Source organism: Misgurnus anguillicaudatus, chromosome 17 (genome assembly GCF_027580225.2).
Source record: "Misgurnus anguillicaudatus chromosome 17, ASM2758022v2, whole genome shotgun sequence".
NCBI classification, from domain to species: Eukaryota; Metazoa; Chordata; class Actinopteri; order Cypriniformes; family Cobitidae; genus Misgurnus; species Misgurnus anguillicaudatus.
In genome coordinates this window covers 31646049-31664462 of record NC_073353.2, presented here as the reverse complement: position 1 = coordinate 31664462, position 18414 = coordinate 31646049, and the positions used below count along the sequence as shown (strand labels likewise).

The 18414-nt window shown below is 37.6% G+C and overlaps 1 protein-coding gene across 1 annotated transcript in view; it reads left to right on the top strand.

Moving 5' to 3' along the window:
* Window positions 1–18414, top strand: part of erbb4b (erb-b2 receptor tyrosine kinase 4b) — a 438095-nt gene that overhangs the window by 320588 nt on the left and 99093 nt on the right. The window contains exons 10-13 of the mRNA XM_073854619.1: window positions 1190–1263; window positions 7142–7232; window positions 12961–13160; window positions 17776–17908. Coding sequence (XP_073710720.1) covers window positions 1190–1263; window positions 7142–7232; window positions 12961–13160; window positions 17776–17908 — 498 coding nt within the window. The remainder of the gene's footprint in view (window positions 1–1189; window positions 1264–7141; window positions 7233–12960; window positions 13161–17775; window positions 17909–18414) is intronic.

The following is an 18414-nucleotide window of genomic DNA, read 5'->3' as shown; positions in this document are numbered from 1 at the left end:
GCAGATATGTATTCCCAATGCACACATACTCACTCATGCTGCATCAGCAGGTGTTGTGTACAGTACACGGCCTCCCTGAAGGTCTCCAGCTCAATGGTGCTTTTAAAAGCTGCTGTACTGCTTGATAGACCTGCATGAAGAATAAAAACTTGGCATACTGGCATTGATAGGCTCACCAGACACTGCCCAGAATTAACTTATAGTATAGAGGCATTATTAATTCACTCTAAAAAAAATACTGGGTTGTTTTTTATAATTCAATTTCATTTTATTTATATAGCGCTTTTCACAAGTGTTAGTTGTTTCAAAGCCGCTTTACATTAATAGGTGTAGGAAAAAGCATGGAAAAGCGAGCGTAGTAATAATGTAACATATACAGTAAAGTATTAAGTTAAGCCAATGGTGGCGGACTCTCCAGGGGATGAAAAAAACCCTAGGAGAAAAATACTCATGGCTAGTCCTAGGAGGAAAACTCCTAGGAGGAGAAAAACCCCTGACAGGGATACACATATATTTATATATATAAATACTGTTGGGGTATGTAAATGGATAAAGAAATTAAACAGGTTCCGCCGGTGGTCGTTGGTCAGGCATCGGCTGGGCATTACGTTGAAGGACGGTCAGTAGATCAGTGGTGTGATGACCTTCACAGCAGCAGGAACTTGGTCTGTTTGTCTCATTGTCCTCGGGGTCGAGGACGAGACAGGGAGAGAGATACAGAATCCTATTAGCGTAGGGGCCGTTCACATGTAATGCAAGTGTCATACAGTATTGTGGTTTAAATCAGCTCGTTTCCAGACAGGCTAACTATTGCGGCAGAAGTATATTACCCAGATGAGTTATGTGAATGCTTTGTGTGAATGTTCTGGACAAGCTTTGTTCTTGGGTCAAAAAGGGATGAACCCAACATATTGGTTGGTAATTTGACTTCTGCTTGGTTTTTTAACACATTGATGGGTCACATATAAAAATTTTCTAGGTTAAGTGAACTCAACGGCTGGGTTTGTCCATTTTTGATCCAACGCTGTGTTGAAAATAACCAAGAATATTTTAGATTCATGCTAATTCATTAACTAATGTTCACTTATACAACCTTGTTGTTTCAGTTTGTTATAAAATTAGCTTTATTTTGTAAAAAGTTATAAAGAAAAGGTTCATAAGTTTTAAATGGTCTTCGTGTGTGTTATAGGGATGTATACCACAACATAGAGCCATTGGATCCGGAGAAACTCAACGTCTTTCGCACTGTTCGAGAAATCACTGGTAGGTCAACTAAAGCACTTTTTACACATTTTTGTACTTTTGTACACTAGACACTAGACTTGTAAAAATATAAGCAATTTTTTTCGGACGTTGCTGCGAATATGGACGGGAAACGCTTCATCCATCTTTGCTTTTAAGTAGATGTGTGGTGTACGCCGTGGTGTACTAGTTTTCTACTGGTCAAATGTCTCCACATAATATGAATTCACAGGTCAGAGCTAACCAGACTTGAACTTTAGTACACAGTAAAATATCTTCGCAAGAGCTTGCGCTTCCGGTCTAGTGCATTCACATGAATTGAAGTCAACGAAACAGTAGTGTAAAGAAAGAGTAGTGTGACTGCCCCTTAAGATCAAGACATCCCCTTATTTACCTGAATTCAGCCTGCTATTTTAATAGCACCAACTTTATTTGATTAATTTTGGCTTTGCTTTTGAGTTTTCTCTTATTACTGTTTTTTTATTCTTATTTGATAATCGTAGCATTGTTTTAACGGCAAACTCTTTCAGAATCATGCAAAGATCACATGAGGAGCACAATTTTTATAATGTCTATATAGAACATTACAAAATAGTTGTATTTCTGTTATACCCCATTCACACAGCGGTGGATTGTTTTGCTTTCGTTGTTTCACGAGTTTGCCTGCCCATTTGGTCTTAATAATTAACGTTAAACGAACTTGGCTTGCTGTTCTCGAAGGCAACTGAAACCTTAGGTCGGACTCGACCCCCAAGTTCAAGTAACACAACAGAAGAAAAAAAAGGAGGAGATGAGGAGGAGAGATGCCAGAAGAATTGCGTCTGGGCGCACCGCAGAGGCACGGAGACTCCCGTTTACCATATGATTTTAATGATGATTGACACAGGACTAAATGTTTAGGTTTCTTTCAAACGTACGTTAAAAGTGGGTCAGTTAAAATATTATTACTGTAGTAAAAGAGTTTATTTTGATCATGGTGCCTGCAATTACTTTTCAGTCATATGCGATGTCACAGAGTTGAACGTCTTCATGTATTTACATGATTTGCGAGGTACATTTGCAAATTATTCATAAAAACATAAATATGCAATTCTTTGATTGATTGTGTTTTAGAAGTACTGTATGCTCAAACTCTAATGACAAAGACGTATTTGCGACCCAGTGACAACTTATCCACAACCCGGTACTGGGTCGTGACCCGGTGGTTGGGGACCTCTGCCGTAGACAACCTAGTAACATTGCCGTAACATTCATGGACAGCATTCTTTGAAAACCAGAGGCAGAAACAATGCTGTAAGAGGCGTGCCGTAGTGAGGACGCTTGTGTTATCGCAACAAGAAGTGACAGTATGGTTCAGCTCTTTGACAAAGGGATTTAAACGCCGATCAACATTCAATTTAAATACGTCACGTTTCTTTACATGATCTTTACGGTTTGTTTGTGAATGCACACACAGATTCCAGAAAATCATTGGCAGTGTGCATGAACCAAAAATTAAATGATCCCAAACAAAGCATTTTCCCTGTATTTTCTATAATCTCTGTGTAAAAAGGCTTTAGAAAGCTGCACTTTAAGCTTGAAATATGAAGAGATATACAAAATTACCCTTTTATTTAAGAGTTGCATCAAAAACACTTAAAACAAAGCACTGAAAGATCTAGCATGTGTATGAGATAGTGTGCGCGTTTGTATGTAACTGTGTGCATTTGTACCAGTGTACATTTTTGGACAGCTCAGTGGGGAGGCCTTATATACTGCATGATGAATACATGATAAGAGCGTTTCTCCAGCTGAACAGAGCTCCCCATAGGGCACCAGGAGTGTAGGCTTACAAGAAGAGGTTGAAACCACATAGAGAAGTTCTCTCTCTCTCTCTTTTACTCCGGTCCTCTCTTTCTGTGGTGACAGCAAAGCGGGCTCTCAAAAGTCAGTCAGGCATGCATGTCAGCCTGTCACATCTGTATGCAGGTGGCCACAGTTTCTGACAGAACAACATCTTCACTGACAAGGTGTTTCTGCTCTGTGACCCCTACTTGAAGACTTTGACAGATGCAGGCTCACATTCGATATTTATTTCAATGCGGTTCGTTTTTGAAATCGAATGTGTTATCAAATGATGATATTTGGAAGTGGGTCATTTAGGGTGCCATTGAAGTCCATGGTGCAGCAAAAATGCATTTTAGATGTGTTCGCTAAACCCATGTTCCTCGGCCCTGTCGTTAAATTTTTGCATGGATATAGTACACTACCAGTTTGGCTTCCAGTAAATCCCAAAGATGGAGCAACATCCCTGACTAACATTAAATGAAAATTTCAAAGCCTCAGCTGGATGCTTCCTAACCAGTTTTTGAAGGTTTGAGAACAGCCTGCAGCTCTTCACCGTGTTGCATTCAGCTCGAGCTCTGTGTGTACCATCATGTTTTAAGAGAGAAGTGGACAAAGGTGGATATCCTGATTCATTCTCTTGTCTCTTTGTATTTGATGTAGCTGCGAAAAATATTTTAAGTCAAATATATTGGCTAGATGTTATATCAATTTATTTAAGGCTGTAGATTTCGTTCAAACATTTTGGGGGGTGGGTCATTTGGGAAGTCAAGTGCCTCAAGAGTCAAGTGTACATTGTTTCTTTAACACACGCTGTTTCTGCCTAAATGTGTTGTCCCAGAATCCACCCATCTCTGTGTTATTATTGAAACAACACATTTTGTGTTACTTTTAACTTTTAAAATTACACATAATGTGTTAAAAGCTTAATGCAACAAAGATCCTTTCTAAGAGTGTATAGAGTAGTATTACATCCTTCATATCTCTAAAGAGTCTTAAGTTTTATCAGATTTATAAAAGACAGATTAGCTTTACAGTTTTTCCGATCACTTATGAAAAAATTTGGAAGGAGGAGTCACGAGCTGCGGGAGGAGCGAGTTCAAGTCAACACTTTATACAACACTGACTGGATAACTTATGATTCACTACATGTTTTGTGTCGTTTATATAATATGCACTTGCATGCCTATTTCCAACATAACAAAGAAGTCTCTCTTACCGCATGCATCTCATGACTGGACTTTTCAATGAAATCCAGAGTTAAACAAACACACATGCAAAACTGCGCTGCTACCCTGGATAAACAAACTATATCAATTTTTTCCATATACTGGCTTTCTTCTTCTTACATCCAAAAACACACTTCTTCCTTCATGCCATTGTTGAGTTTGATATAAAACAAATCTGTCTCATGAAGTGATGCCTGTAACTTAACGTCCTCTCCCGATGATTGACGTGTGGGCTTTGTTTTCCGGGGAAGTGCCCATAAAAACAAGTGATACGTATAGCTTACACCTGGAACGTCAGCTGGAACTGTTTTAAAAAAAACTTTCCGAAACTTGTACGAACCCTGGTAAGGTGCATTCGGCACAGAAATACTCTGTAACAGATCCAACTGCTTTTTTGACACTTTGCATTTGTTGGAAACCAACTCTTAAACTATGTTAATAAGTCAGAATGCATGAAATACCATTGACACCACCCCCCTAATCATTTTACAAAGGGGAAGTTAATCCAGTATTCCTTTAAGCCCTGTAATAATATAGAATAGACCATAAATTAACATCACGTGTTAGCACATGTATAAATTCTCAAAGATTGGCAGCAGTTTCTTGTGTTGTTTCTCATGCATACCCCTTCACGTGTGGGGCAGCATTGCTCTCCTGATGTTTGTCTGGAGTCGTCTGGAGCAGACAGGTGCTCGGTGGGACCTTGTTAGCACTATTAGCATGATGAAGTCTCGCCTCCACACGTAAAGTAAACAGATTACAACGCACAAAGCCAAGCAGCCCGCTCTCAAAACGCACGCACACACAAACTGAGAATTCCCATCGCCGCAGTTTTGTCATTAAGGCAATTAGTGTCAGTCGACACCATACTAATGACACCTCACCGAGACACTTCCTCTAATCTGCCATTACAACCTTAGACAAAATGACGCTTGCAGCTAAAAGCGCACATGTTGTAGTTAACTCCATTTCAGCCCTTTACTCTGATGAGATCTGCCTGTAAAAGCTTAAATGATGAAATTATAGCCGTGTTTGTGTTAAGACCGTCGTTAGTTTTGGCATTAATAAACACTAAACTCTGAGGATGAATAATGCACGGTGAAAATTGCAGTCAACAATGCGAAAAGCTCAATTAGTATCAGTGTCAGACTCAGGATATGTGAAATTAAGATGATACAGATTTATCATTTATTGATGGGATTTTTCTCTCCGTCACCGCTGGAAACGCCTTAATCAAAAGCCTGCATTAATATTTATTGTATCCTTTTTAGGCGACATATTAATGGGCTGGAAACCAAACTTAATTTTAACAGAGCAGAACAAAACAAACCAGGGACGATGGCTTATAAACTTACCATTTTATTATGAGCAGAAAGTTGTGGCCTAGAGATACAGCTATGATAAAACCTCACAGGAATAATATTTTTATTAGCCTTTTAACACACTACCTGTAAACATGTTCCTTTGTAAGTAATGAATTAGTTTAAAGGGAATCAAATATCTGTTATGCAACTGACTTTACCAATGAAAAGCCTGGATGCTGCCAATGATAAATTAATTGGTGTATTTATGCTGCTCTCCTTCTCTCTCGCTGGCCTGTTTATTGTCTCTTGGCTTATACACAAGATTTTCCCTTTGATAAATAATGCATTTTTTAAAAAATCCATTATTAAAATGCTGCAATGATCTATAGCTATCAACGCTTCGGTCTGCATTAAATATATTGAGATGCATACAGGAATTGCCAATACAAGTAGCCATACATGTTACAGCTGGCATATTTATACAAATAACACATCAGTTGCCATGAATCACATTTCACATTCCTTAATGACTTGTAATAAGCTCAAACTAAGATGAGGAATGAAACTTCTCGATGTTAAGCTCATCCCTGGGTAAATTTCACAACGTTGTTTGCATTGGCTACTTAGTTACCTTTATGCATTTGCGAGACTTTATATCCCAAGTGATTTGTAGGGCAATAAACCTATATGTATTATGAATATGTACATTCTCTGAGAATTGAATTGAGAATTGAACACATTTACGTTGTGTCTAATGGCATATACACCAAACGCGAGTTCAACGATTTGCGCGAGTAGATTACATACAAAGTTAATGCAAAAACGCAATAAGACGCGTCCTTGCGTGGGCGATGCGAATGACGCAATATGGGCGGCACGATTGCAGCGAAAACACCCGCTATTCACCTCAAACGTATCTTCGCCCTTCGTATCTTCGTAACTTGAGCGAAACATTTTCATGACACGAAATAAAATGCCGCGAGTAATCTAGAGCGAGTACCGCGATCCCCAGCGTTTGGTGTGTACATAGCATAAGGGCTAGTCGACACGGACACAGGGTATTTTTATAACCGTGACTTTTTTACGCGGTTCGGCCTTTCGTCCACACAAAATCGCAGTATCAGGGCACTAAAACCGAACATTTTTGAAAACCCCTGCCAGGGTGAGGATTTTAAGAAACGCAGTTGCAGTGTTGTTGTGTAGACAGTAAAACCGGGATTTTTGCCTTGAGACATCACTTTTGTTAGGCTTCTGATTGGCCAAGGTTGCTTTACGGTTTGGGTTATATCGCCGCCTGCTGGTGTGGCATGCTCTTGACAGTGCTTGATAGCGTGTGTTTTTGCTTTTTCATGTGGATGGAGATTTCTTTTAAACTGAGCATGTGTGAATGGGATTTTTTTGGAGGAAAAACTCCTGTGTCCGTGTGGACTAGGCCTAAAGTGATTTGCTGTATGTTCATGTGTTTCCTGTTTCAAACCTGTAACCTTGGCTTTATGCTTTACGCTGAGCTACACTGAGTGTTTGTCATCTTGTGTTTTCCAGGTTTCCTGAACATTCAGTCCTGGCCAGAAAACATGACGGATTTGAGTGTCTTCTCCAATCTGGCAACCATAGGTGGCAGGTCTCTCTACAGGTGAGATGCAGCTGGGTGATACTCACGAAATCCAGATTTAGAAGGTGTCAGCATCAAACATTTTAAAAAGCCCTTGAAGCCATTTTTTTCACTTATAAGATTAAGGTCTAAACTTACTATAACCATTATTTTTAGAGGATTTAAAAATGTTTCCTATAGAATTATTTAAATTTTTTAGATGATCATTATCAAAAATGATCATTACCGCAACATGATATTACATTAAATATATGCATTTACAAACTCATGTTTCGGTAATGAGAACTGAAAAGTTGTCTAGGTACTAGGACAAACAAGATTTTAACTTTATCTGGAGAGAAAAAATAAGAACTGCTTACCTGGTAGCCATCTTGAGTGTCACAGTCAATTATGTCCCTTCCAACTATTTTATTAAATGTTAGTTCCTTGAGGGCTTAAACAATGATTGAAATTGTTGCGGAGGATGAGAAAATTGGTCTTGGACACATTTATATTCCTTATTATTGCCTCTACATTTACCAATGATCAACAAATACCACATGTTTCTTTACTGTAAATGTTTATAGTGTAACATGCACTGAAGCTTTTTATTTTTTAGATTTTTTAATCATAAATATTTCCATGTCAAAGAACACAAATCCAGTCATGGACACGTTGCGGTAATGAAAATGTTCCCCTTAAATGTGGAAAAAACAACAAAATTGGTTTGTATGATATCATTTGAAATCATGTGCAAATGAATAGATGTTTGTAACTGTATGCTTCTTATTTTGATAGCATTTACTTTTTTATCAAAATGTTCGTTATGGATGATTTATCACATTTTTATTTCTGACTATTATGGCTGCTTTGATATAATTTGGCATGAAATCACGTCCTTTGTATTGTAGTAATATGGCATCATTATCTGTACTGGTACTCTTATTTGTCAACCGTTGGTCAGACAAACAGACGGTCCTGGCTTAAATTTACGCTACTGGCTGTGCACATGCTACTACTGTATGTTGTTCTGAAAGTATTTAAGCGTTAGGTTTGTTTAAAGGGATTTCATAGATATGAATATTTATCACAGCATCTTCTCTACATATAATATGCGTTTCATCTTAGCCTAGACCAGGGCTAGTCAACTGGCGGCCCGCGGGCCAAGTGCGGCCCGCCAATCATCTTTATCCGGCCCGCCGGTCACCTTTGGCCGTTTCTCAATCGGAAGGCTGCAGCCTCCGGAGGTCGCATATGCAGATTGCATTCGTCATCAAGATTAAGTTAACTGAGCATTACATTCACAAATCATAAGCATATTACAACAATTTACGATTAACTGAAAATAACAGTCAATTTTATAATTGTTAAAATTCTGAAATAAGACTTAATGACGTATGCAGCCTGGAAATGCGACCTCCGGAGGGTGCAGCCTTATTGAGAAACGACCATACTCTGATTTAAATTCAGCGTGGTTACTTTTACCTTTCCACTGTACAAGACAACACAGAAAGGGGGCTGTGTGGGGTGCCAACCATCTGCGGGTGCGTAATTATCTTATCCAATTCGAGCTTTGGAAAAGAAAATAAACTTATGCGACAGCATGTGACACGCGACCGGAAGTGATGTATTTCAGTGTGTTCCAATCAAAACTGTGTGCAAAGTTAAAATTATTAATTATTTTTTGTTTTACTTTATCAGTAACACTTGAATACTTTAATTACTGGTAAGTAAATTATTAACTATACATATATTCGTAGATTAAATGTTCTCTCCCACGACAGATTTACGATTAAACTACATTTTCATTATGCCACTAGGGGGCGAACTCCCGACAGTTATATCTGTATGTAATGTACAATGGAAAGGCTGTTTAGGTATATATCTATAAAATATTAAAAAATAAAACATGTAGTGCAATTTTAGTCATTAGGAGAAGACTGGCTATATGTTGTGAGTACTTGACATGTAACAATTAATGAAAGTAAACAGTTATAAACAAAATATGTTTAGGAGTGTTGATCTCTTACACTTTTACTATTAACATTTGGCTCTTACATGTTAAACTGCAATTGTTTTTAAATATTAATAAAGAAAATATGAGTTTTCAGTAATTAAAAGGCTTTTAAATTTCAATTTTTTTGAAAATGCATATTTTTAATATGTTTTTTTGAAATATACTACAACAAAAGTAACAAAAACGACAACAACACACACACATATATGGTAAAAGTAAAAAATATTTCAAAAGTAAAAATAGGGGTAAAAGTTTGGCCCGCGTCATATTTACAATTTTAAAATCTGGCCCCCGAAGAAAAGTAGTTGAAGACCCCTGGCCTAGACAATCCGATAGACCATGTTGGATAGATTTTGCGTTTTCTAAAGAGGCCAAGCTTTTCTTGCCAAGAGTTCAAAGAGTTCCAGTGAAAAGCTCCATTCACACAGTTCGACACCCGTTTGATCAGAGTTAAAGAACCAGGAGAGGCAAAAATAGAAGAGAGCCTGTTTTTGCCAGCCATTTGTCGGGTTATTTGTTGAAAGCTCTACCACTGTACTCTCTGTCACCTAATATGCTGAAGAATGAAGAAACACACAGTGTCTAATGCCTCTGTTTTGAGAGAGAGAGAGAGAGAGAGAGAGAGAGAGAGAGAGAGAGAGAGAGAGAGAGAGAGAGAGAGAGAGAGAGAGAGAGAGAACTCTTAGAGAGTCAGGTCAATGCGATGAGAGCGATGTCAGTGTCTAAGTGCACCTGCACGTACAGCTCTCCCTGACTCTCTCTGATGGCCGTTTCAAAGCCCCTTTGATGTGCTCTTCAGCACGCCCGTCTGTGATTAAAAACACTGTCGTGATTATGGCTCCATATTAACTGATCTCAATGAATTTGCAGCAGGGGATCCTCGCCGCAGGTACATGGAGACGCATGTTAAACTCTTGCGTGTGTCGCTCTGAGAAATCATACATTCACATTTGTTCATGAAGCCATCATTTCAGAGCTTTAGGATTTCATTTCACTCTCCATTCAGTGCTTGTTCAGTATCCAGGCTGAGGAGAGTAATCCAAACTTTGGGACTTCATAAATCCGATGTATGGTCATATATGCACATGTAGTGTACAGTAGGTCCACAAATATACAGTATATTTTTTGTGTATGAATTTAACTATGTGTTAAATAGATTTTTTAGTGCAAACATGAAACAGAGAACATCTTTTTATATCTACTGTATGCAATTGTGACCTATTGTATTTTTGAATGTACAGTATGTTAAATATCTGTAGAAGTATTTGTAAATCAGTAAATTCCATACATGAACAAATGTATTTCCATATATCAGATTACTATGTAGGATTGATCTCATATAAATGTATAAAAGGGAAGGGTTTGTCTTTGATTCAGATGTTTTAAAGTGATGGGTTAGTTCTTCATTCAAATATTTTAGAACGGTTGATCTTGTCATACTGATCATTTGGTTCTTGATTCAGATGTTTTACAAGTATGAGTTCATCTTGATTCAGATTTTTTTTAAAGCAATGGGTTAGTTCTTGATTTAAATGCTTTACAGCCAAAGGTCGTTCTTGAGTCAGAGGTTTTAAAAAGTTGGGTCCGGTCTTGATTCAGAGGTTTTAAAGAAAAGGATTTGTCCTGGATTCAGATGTGTTAAACAATCATTTGGTTCTTGATTCAGATGTTTAAAATGGTTGGCTTCGTTCTTGATTCAGATGTTTTAATTTAAAGAGTTGGGTCTAGGCTTGATTTAGATGTTTTAATTTAAAGAGTTGGGTTTAGGCTTGATTTAGATGTTTTAAAGAGATTGGTTCATCTTGGATTTTATAAAAGCAATGGGTTAGTTCTTGTTTTAAATGTTTTAGAGCCAAAGGTCATTCTTGATTCAAATGTTTTAAAGTGTTGTGTATGTTTTGATTCAGATGTTTTAAAGAGTTGGGTCCAGTCTTGATTCAGATGTTTTACGGTAAAGTGTTGGTTTTGTTCTTGATTCAAATATTTAAAGTGTTGGGTTTGTTCTTGATTCAGATGTTTTAAAGAGTTGGGTCCAGTCTTGATTCAGATGTTTTACAATAAAGTTTTGGGTTTGATCTTGATTCAGATGTTTTAAACAGTTGGGTCCAGTCTTGATTCAGATGTTTTACAATAAAGTGTTGGGTTTGTTCTTGATTCAGATGTTTTAAACAGTTGGGTCCAGTCTTGATTCAGATGTTTTACAATAAAGTTTTGGGTTTGATCTTGATTCAGATGTTTTACAGTGAAGTGTTGTGTTTGTTCTTGATTCAGATGTTTTAAAGTGATACATTTGTTCTTGATTCAAATGTTTTAAAGAGTTGGATCTAGTCTTGATTCAAATCTTTTAAATAGATGGGTTTGTTCTTGATTCAGATGTTTTACAGTAAAGTGTTGGGTTTGGTCTTGATTTAGATGTTTTACAGTGATAGATTTGTTCTTGATTCAGATGTTTTACAGTAAAGTGTTTGGTTTGTTCTTGATTCAAATGTTTTACAGTAAAGCATTGGGTTTGTTCTTGATTCACTTGGTTCAGATGTTTTACAGTAAAGTGTTGGGTTTGTTCTTGATTCAAATGTTTTACAGTAAAGCATTGGGTTTGTTTTTGATTCAGATGTTTTACAGTAAAGTGTTGGGTTTGTTCTTGATTCAGATGATTTACAATAATGTGTTGGGTTTGTTCTTGATTCAGATGTTTTACAGTAAAGTGTTGGGTTTGTTCTTGATTCAGATGTTTTACAGTAAAGTGTGGGTTTGTTCTTGATTCAGATGTTTTACAGTAAAGTGTTGGGTTTGTTCTTGATTCAGATGTTTTACAGTAAACTGTGGGTTTGTTCTTGATTCAGATGTTTTACAGTAAAGTGTTGGGTTTGTTCTTGATTCAGATGTTTTACACTAAAGTGTTGGGTTTGTTCTTGATTCAGATGTTTTACAGTAAAGTGTTGGGTTTGTTCTTGATTCAGATGTTTTACAGTAAAGTGTTGGGTTTGTTCTTGATTCAGATGTTTTACAGTAAAGTGTTGGGTTTGTTCTTGATTCAGATGTTTTACACTAAAGTGTTGGGTTTGTTCTTGATTCAGATGTTTTACAGTAAAGTGTGGGTTTGTTCTTTATTCAGATGTTTTACAGTAAAGTGTGGGTTTGTTCTTGATTCAGATGTTTTACAGTAAAGTGTTGGGTTTGTTCTTGATTCAGATGTTTTACAGTAGAGTGTTGGGTTTGTTCTTGATTCAGATGTTTTACAGTAAAATGTGGGTTTGTTCTTGATTCAGATGTTTTACAGTAGAGTGTGGGTTTGTTCTTGATTCAGATGTTTTACAGTAAAGTGCTGGGTTTGTTCTTGATTCAGATGTTTTACAGTAAAGTGTGGGTTTGTTCTTGATTCAGATGTTTTACAGTAAAGTGTTGGGTTTGTTCTTGATTCAGATGTTTTACAGTAAAGTGTTGGGTTTGTTCTTGATTCAGATGTTTTACAGTAAAGTGTTGGGTTTGTTCTTGATTCAAATATTTTACAGTAAAGCATTGGGTTTGTTCTTGATTCAGATGTTTTACAGTGATACATTTGTTTTTGTTACAGATGTTTTACATTAAAGTGTTGTGTTTGTTCATGTTTCTGATGTTTTAAAGTAATATATTTGATTTCAGATGTTTTACAGTAAAGTGTTGGGTTTGTTCTTGATTCAGATGTTTTACAGTAAAGTGATGGGTTTGTTCATTCAGAACTTTAAAGTCTGCTCTTGGTTTTGTTTTGTCTAGTGGGATCTCTCTTCTGGTGCTGAAGCAGCAGTGGATATCCTCGCTGCAGCTGCAGTCTCTCAGTGAGATTAGTGCGGGAAACATCTACGTCACCAACAACAGCCAACTCTGCTACTACAACACCGTCAACTGGACGCAGCTGTTCCGCACCAACACCCAGAAGGCCATGATCCGAAACAACCGAGACCCGAAGGAGTGCAGTGAGTTTATTGCTCTGTTTTCTTAGTGTATCAGTCATCTTTGAGATAAATGAACCTTAAACTAGACCCAAAGGAAAGCATTATTGATCAGAGGTGGCTCTTTCATACCTCAGGACATTTGATGGAGTTCTTATTTAAGTATCGACTTTCCCTCAGATCTTCCTCCTAAAGTTGCTTTAGAGAAATGGAAATAGATACAAATGAGACAATCGTTGCAATAAATGAAGTGTATAGAGCTATAATATTAATATCAATTGTATATTCATATTAAAATCTATTAAATTGGCCTTTGATTGCAGACCTGGCAAGACTTGAGAAAGTTGATACTGATATACAAACTGAACCAAGAACTTATAAAATCAAGATCAAGCTCTGAGCAATAAAGGTTTCAAGCATAAACAAGGATTGAGTCAGCATTATGCAAGACTTCTAGTAGTTTCAGTTCTATATGCCATTTAAACATCATTTTTAGGTGAACTGTTCCTTTAAGACACGCTTCCTAGATTGGTCACGTTCAGGTCCTTGTTTATTAGTTTATTTTAAAGTTCAGTACAGTTACTGAGGAAAGTGGCAAAACTAGTTTTCTAAACTCAAGAAGTGCACTTCCATCAGCAAAAGTAAAATCAATATGTCGTCACCTCGACACAATGCTATCCCGGCCTCTGTGAGTGTTATATCCAATTACAAAAGGGCCAATCTTAAATCAAAAACAGTGCAAATTCATCAGACTTCAGACCAAATATATACCTGACTACGTGCAATATATGACCTGTAAGAATAGGTCTCGCTCACTCTACTTCAGACTGGATGTCATTTATTTGGCCCAGTATCGGTCCCAGCCTCCCAGCTGCTGTATGGCCGGCTTCACCCTAACCGAAGTGAAAGATCACGGCGTCTCACGCAGAGCTTATCCTGACTTTGAGGCATTAAGCTCTGTCACTTTGGAGCAGGCTGGTGCAGCTACCCGTACCACTGTCTGGGTCAATGCACCTCACTGAGCCCACCGGGGGCCACGTTCCTCTGCAGATGGAGGGGTCACAAAGCGTCTACATGTTTTGAGCTTCACTCTGCTGTGAAAGGCACCAAGTCCGTGTGCTGATGTGGCCCTCCTATAGTGCCAACTCTTTTCACCCTTTGAAAATGCCAGGGGGCCTAAAACACATCTAAGCTTTTTGAGGTTTTTAAGAACTTGAAAGATGTTGAATAACGTTACATTAAAACTGAACCCCAAAGTGACTTTTTGTCTAAGATAAAGTTGCGTTTTAGCACAGGTCGCCAATCTAATTATCCATTCACCGCAAATGTTAAGTTGCTCCTTAAAACGTTGTAGAGAATTAATTGCAGAGGGAGACGGGAACAATTTTTGACATTTCGAATGTGATTTTTTTCATGTAGAAGCTATAATCACCACAGGGAATTCACTTTCTCCCCATCTCAAAAGCGTTGTTGTTTTCTAAGCTCAGGGTTATATTTATGACAAAAAAAGTTATTTGCCCATTATTTTGGTGTCTTTTCCATTGCGCATGTAGCAGCAATTGTTAATGTCTCACAGCAACCGTAGTCTTGTAGGGCTCACTGATCCTTCTGGCTCTTACCTGTCTCTCTGGAAACCAACCTTTGACGTCAGCACATCTTAACTGGCCCATTATAAGCAGGTCAAAACTTTGATCTTACCATCTTTTTGATCAATCCATCCCAAAAAGTACAGCTGAAAGTGTGTGTTAGAAACCAGCCGTGTGCCTTTCTGAGAAAGGTTGGGTTTTTACGTAGGACTCTGAAGTGTTTACAGTTTTGTTTTTGCTGATTCATCTATTGATTTCTGCAAATAATGTATGGCTACATGGAAGATAAGGCACTGTCAGAAAAAAGCTTTAAAACTGTACCTTTTCTGTCACTGGGCTGGGGATGTCACCCTCAAATGCTCAATTTTTTACCTTTATGTGTATTCATCGCACTGAAATGTTGTTCTTCTTGGGGTACAATATTATACCCTAAGGACCTATTGTGTACCTTTAAGGACCAGACTTGTACCAGTTAAAGGGACACTCCACTTTTTTTTAAAATAGGCTCATTTTCCAGCTCCCATAGAGTTAAACATTTGATTTTTTCAGTTTTGGAATCCATTCAGCTGATCTCCGGGTCTGGCGCTACCACTTTTAGCATAGCTTAGCACAATCCATTGAATCTGATTAGACCATTAGCATCGCTCTCAAAAATATCCAAAGGGTTTCAATATTTTTCCTATTTAAAACTTGACTCTTCTGTAGTAACACTGTGTACTAAGACAGACAGACAATTAAAAGTTGATATGGTTAGGAACTATACTCCCATTCTGGCGTAATAATCAAGGACTTTGCTGCCGTAACATGGCTGCAGGAGGCGCAGTGGTATTACACAGCTCCTGAAAATAGTCCCCTTGGTAACTTTAAATAGCAGAGGACTATTTTCAGGCACTGCGTTATATCATTGCACCTCCTGCAACAATGGTCTTAGTACACGATGTAACTACAGGAGAGTCAAGTTTTAAATAAGAAAAATATCAAAAGTCTTTGGTCATTTTTTGTGCGATGCTAATGGTCTAATCAGATTCAATGGATTGTGCTAAGCTATGCTAAAAGTGGTACCGCCAGACCCAGAGATCGGCTGAATGGATTCCAAAACGTTAAAAATCAAATGTTTAAAAATGAGCATATTTATTTAAAAAGTGGAGTGTCCCTTTAAATGTTAGCGGAATTGTACCTTTAAAGAAACACAATAGTTCCTTAAGGTACAGTAATGTACCTAAAAAGGTAAAACATTGTATTATGTTTTTGTTTACCTGTAAAGGTACAAAAGGAACCTAAGGGTACCACCCCATCGACATTTTTGTACCTTTATTCTGAGAGTGTATATGTTATTTATTGTTTTAGGTAAAGTTAAATCCTTTTTATATCCTTAATTATGAAATTATCTGGAATTATGGTAACACTTGTATTTGTTAAGGCTAGTAAATGAATTAGCTAACATGAACTAACAATGAACAAGACTTCTACAGTATTTAATTATCCTAGTTCATGTTAGTTTCAGCATTTACTAGTAGTTTTAAGATCTAAAGTTGTAACTGTTAACATTAGTTAATTGCAAAATAGCATTAACTAACATTAACAAAGACTAATGAATACTGAAAATCGGTTTTGTTTATTGTTAGTTCATGTTAGCTAATGCATTAACCAATAATAATATTGAATAATAATGAAAATAAATGAAAAACAATCAAAAGCCCAGTTGACTTCCAATATACACTCACCTAAAGGATTATTAGGAACACCTGTTCAATTTCTCATGAATGCAAATTATCTAATCAACCAATCACATGGCAGTGGTGGTCATGCAATGGTGTGGGGGATGTTTTTTTGTCACACTTTAGGCCCCTTAGTGCCAATTGGACATCGTTTAAATGCCAAGGCCTACCTGAGAATTTTTTCTGACCACGTCCATCCTTTTATGACCACCATGTACCCATCCTCTGATGGCTACTTCCAGCAGGATAATGCACCATGTCACAAAGCTCGAATCATTTCAAATTGGTTTCTTGAACATGACAATGAGTTCACTGTACTAAAATGGCTCCCACAGTCACCAGATCTCAACCAAATAGAGCATCTTTGGGATGTGGTGGAACGGGATCTTCGTGCCCTGGATGTGCATCCCACAAATCTCCATCAACTACAAGATGCAATATAAGCCAACATTTCTAAAGAATGCTTTCAGCACCTTGTTGAATTAATGCTACATAGAATTAAGGCAGTTTTGAAGGCGTATGGGGGTCAAACACAGTATTAGTATGGTGTTCCTAATACCCTTTAGGTGAGTGTATATGTCTGTTTCTTAGTCTGATCATTAGCATCATTTGAGATTCAAAGAGCATCTTGTGTGCTTTAGTGAAGATTTGACATTTTGCACATCACTACATATTTACAGGATAAGAGGACATTTTTAAATATGGTCCATCAGTCATGAAGTTTATATCCATTTCAGAAGTTGATCAGCTTCTGATTCTAAGATTTCGGAGAGACCTACATCTGTCACGTGTCTATGAATCCTCTTTAAGTAGCGTCAGCAGCAATTTAACACACTTTTCCAGCTGCTGCTGAATCCAGCTCCTCAGTGGGTGGCTGTCTGAACCGTCATGTCCTTTCAGAAATTCATTTTCAAAATACAGCAGTTCATACACAACCAGCCTTTTACAAGCATGAGAGATCCATGACCAGACAAGATGGCGCGTGCATTTTGTTCAATCACAATTTGACGAAAGCTTTTTTCCTGTTTCGGCTGAATGCTTTGCCAGATGGGGGGCTGACAGCGCTATTCTGAGAAAAACATACAGTAAATTGAATTGTAACTGTATAGACAGAAACTACTTTGTCATTGTGACATTTATTATGAAGAACAAAATTCAATTAGAGCTGTCTCCCTTAATAATGGAATTGAAAGAAAAAAAAACGATTAATCCTGCTTATTTATTATTATTTTGCTGAATATGGTGTAGACTCTCAAATGTTAATGCTTGTAGTCAAATTAAACGTTTACTGTTTTCTGGCCTTTCATTAATAATTCAAAATTACTTTCTTTACAGTTTCGGACCGTATGATATGTGACCCGCTGTGTTCGGATGCTGGATGCTGGGGTCCGGGGCCTGAACAGTGCGTGTCTTGTCGATTCTTCAGCAGGGGTCGCACCTGTGTGGAGTCTTGCAACCTACACGAAGGGTGAGTACACGTGGAGACGTATAATTCAGCAGCACTAGATTTGTGCTTAAACTACTAACATCTATTTATCAATTTGATAAATGTGACTTTTTATTTTACATTAGTGTATATCAATGATCTCAACCAGTGCCTGTGGAGCGCCATCTAAGCTGGTCGCGTAGGCAGAGGTAGACTACTGCCAAATGATTTCTTATTTATTTTCGATAGACAAATCTTTGATATTTTCGCATTAAACTTTTCCTATAAATTTATATGAATAAAAACACCCAGTGAAGATGCATGATTCTATCGCAAAAACAATCAAGTCACACATCAGATAGAACGTTTGTTTATTCAGATGCAGCCAACACACATTACGTTAAGGGGGTCGCACACCGCACGTCCGCGTCACATTACATATTTAAAATTCAAGCACTGGTGGCTTCTGTCCACAGCGCTCCTCCGCTGTGCAATACCATGAAAAGGAGCAAAAGCCTCACCCCTGCAGTGTAGATTGCTTTTAAACC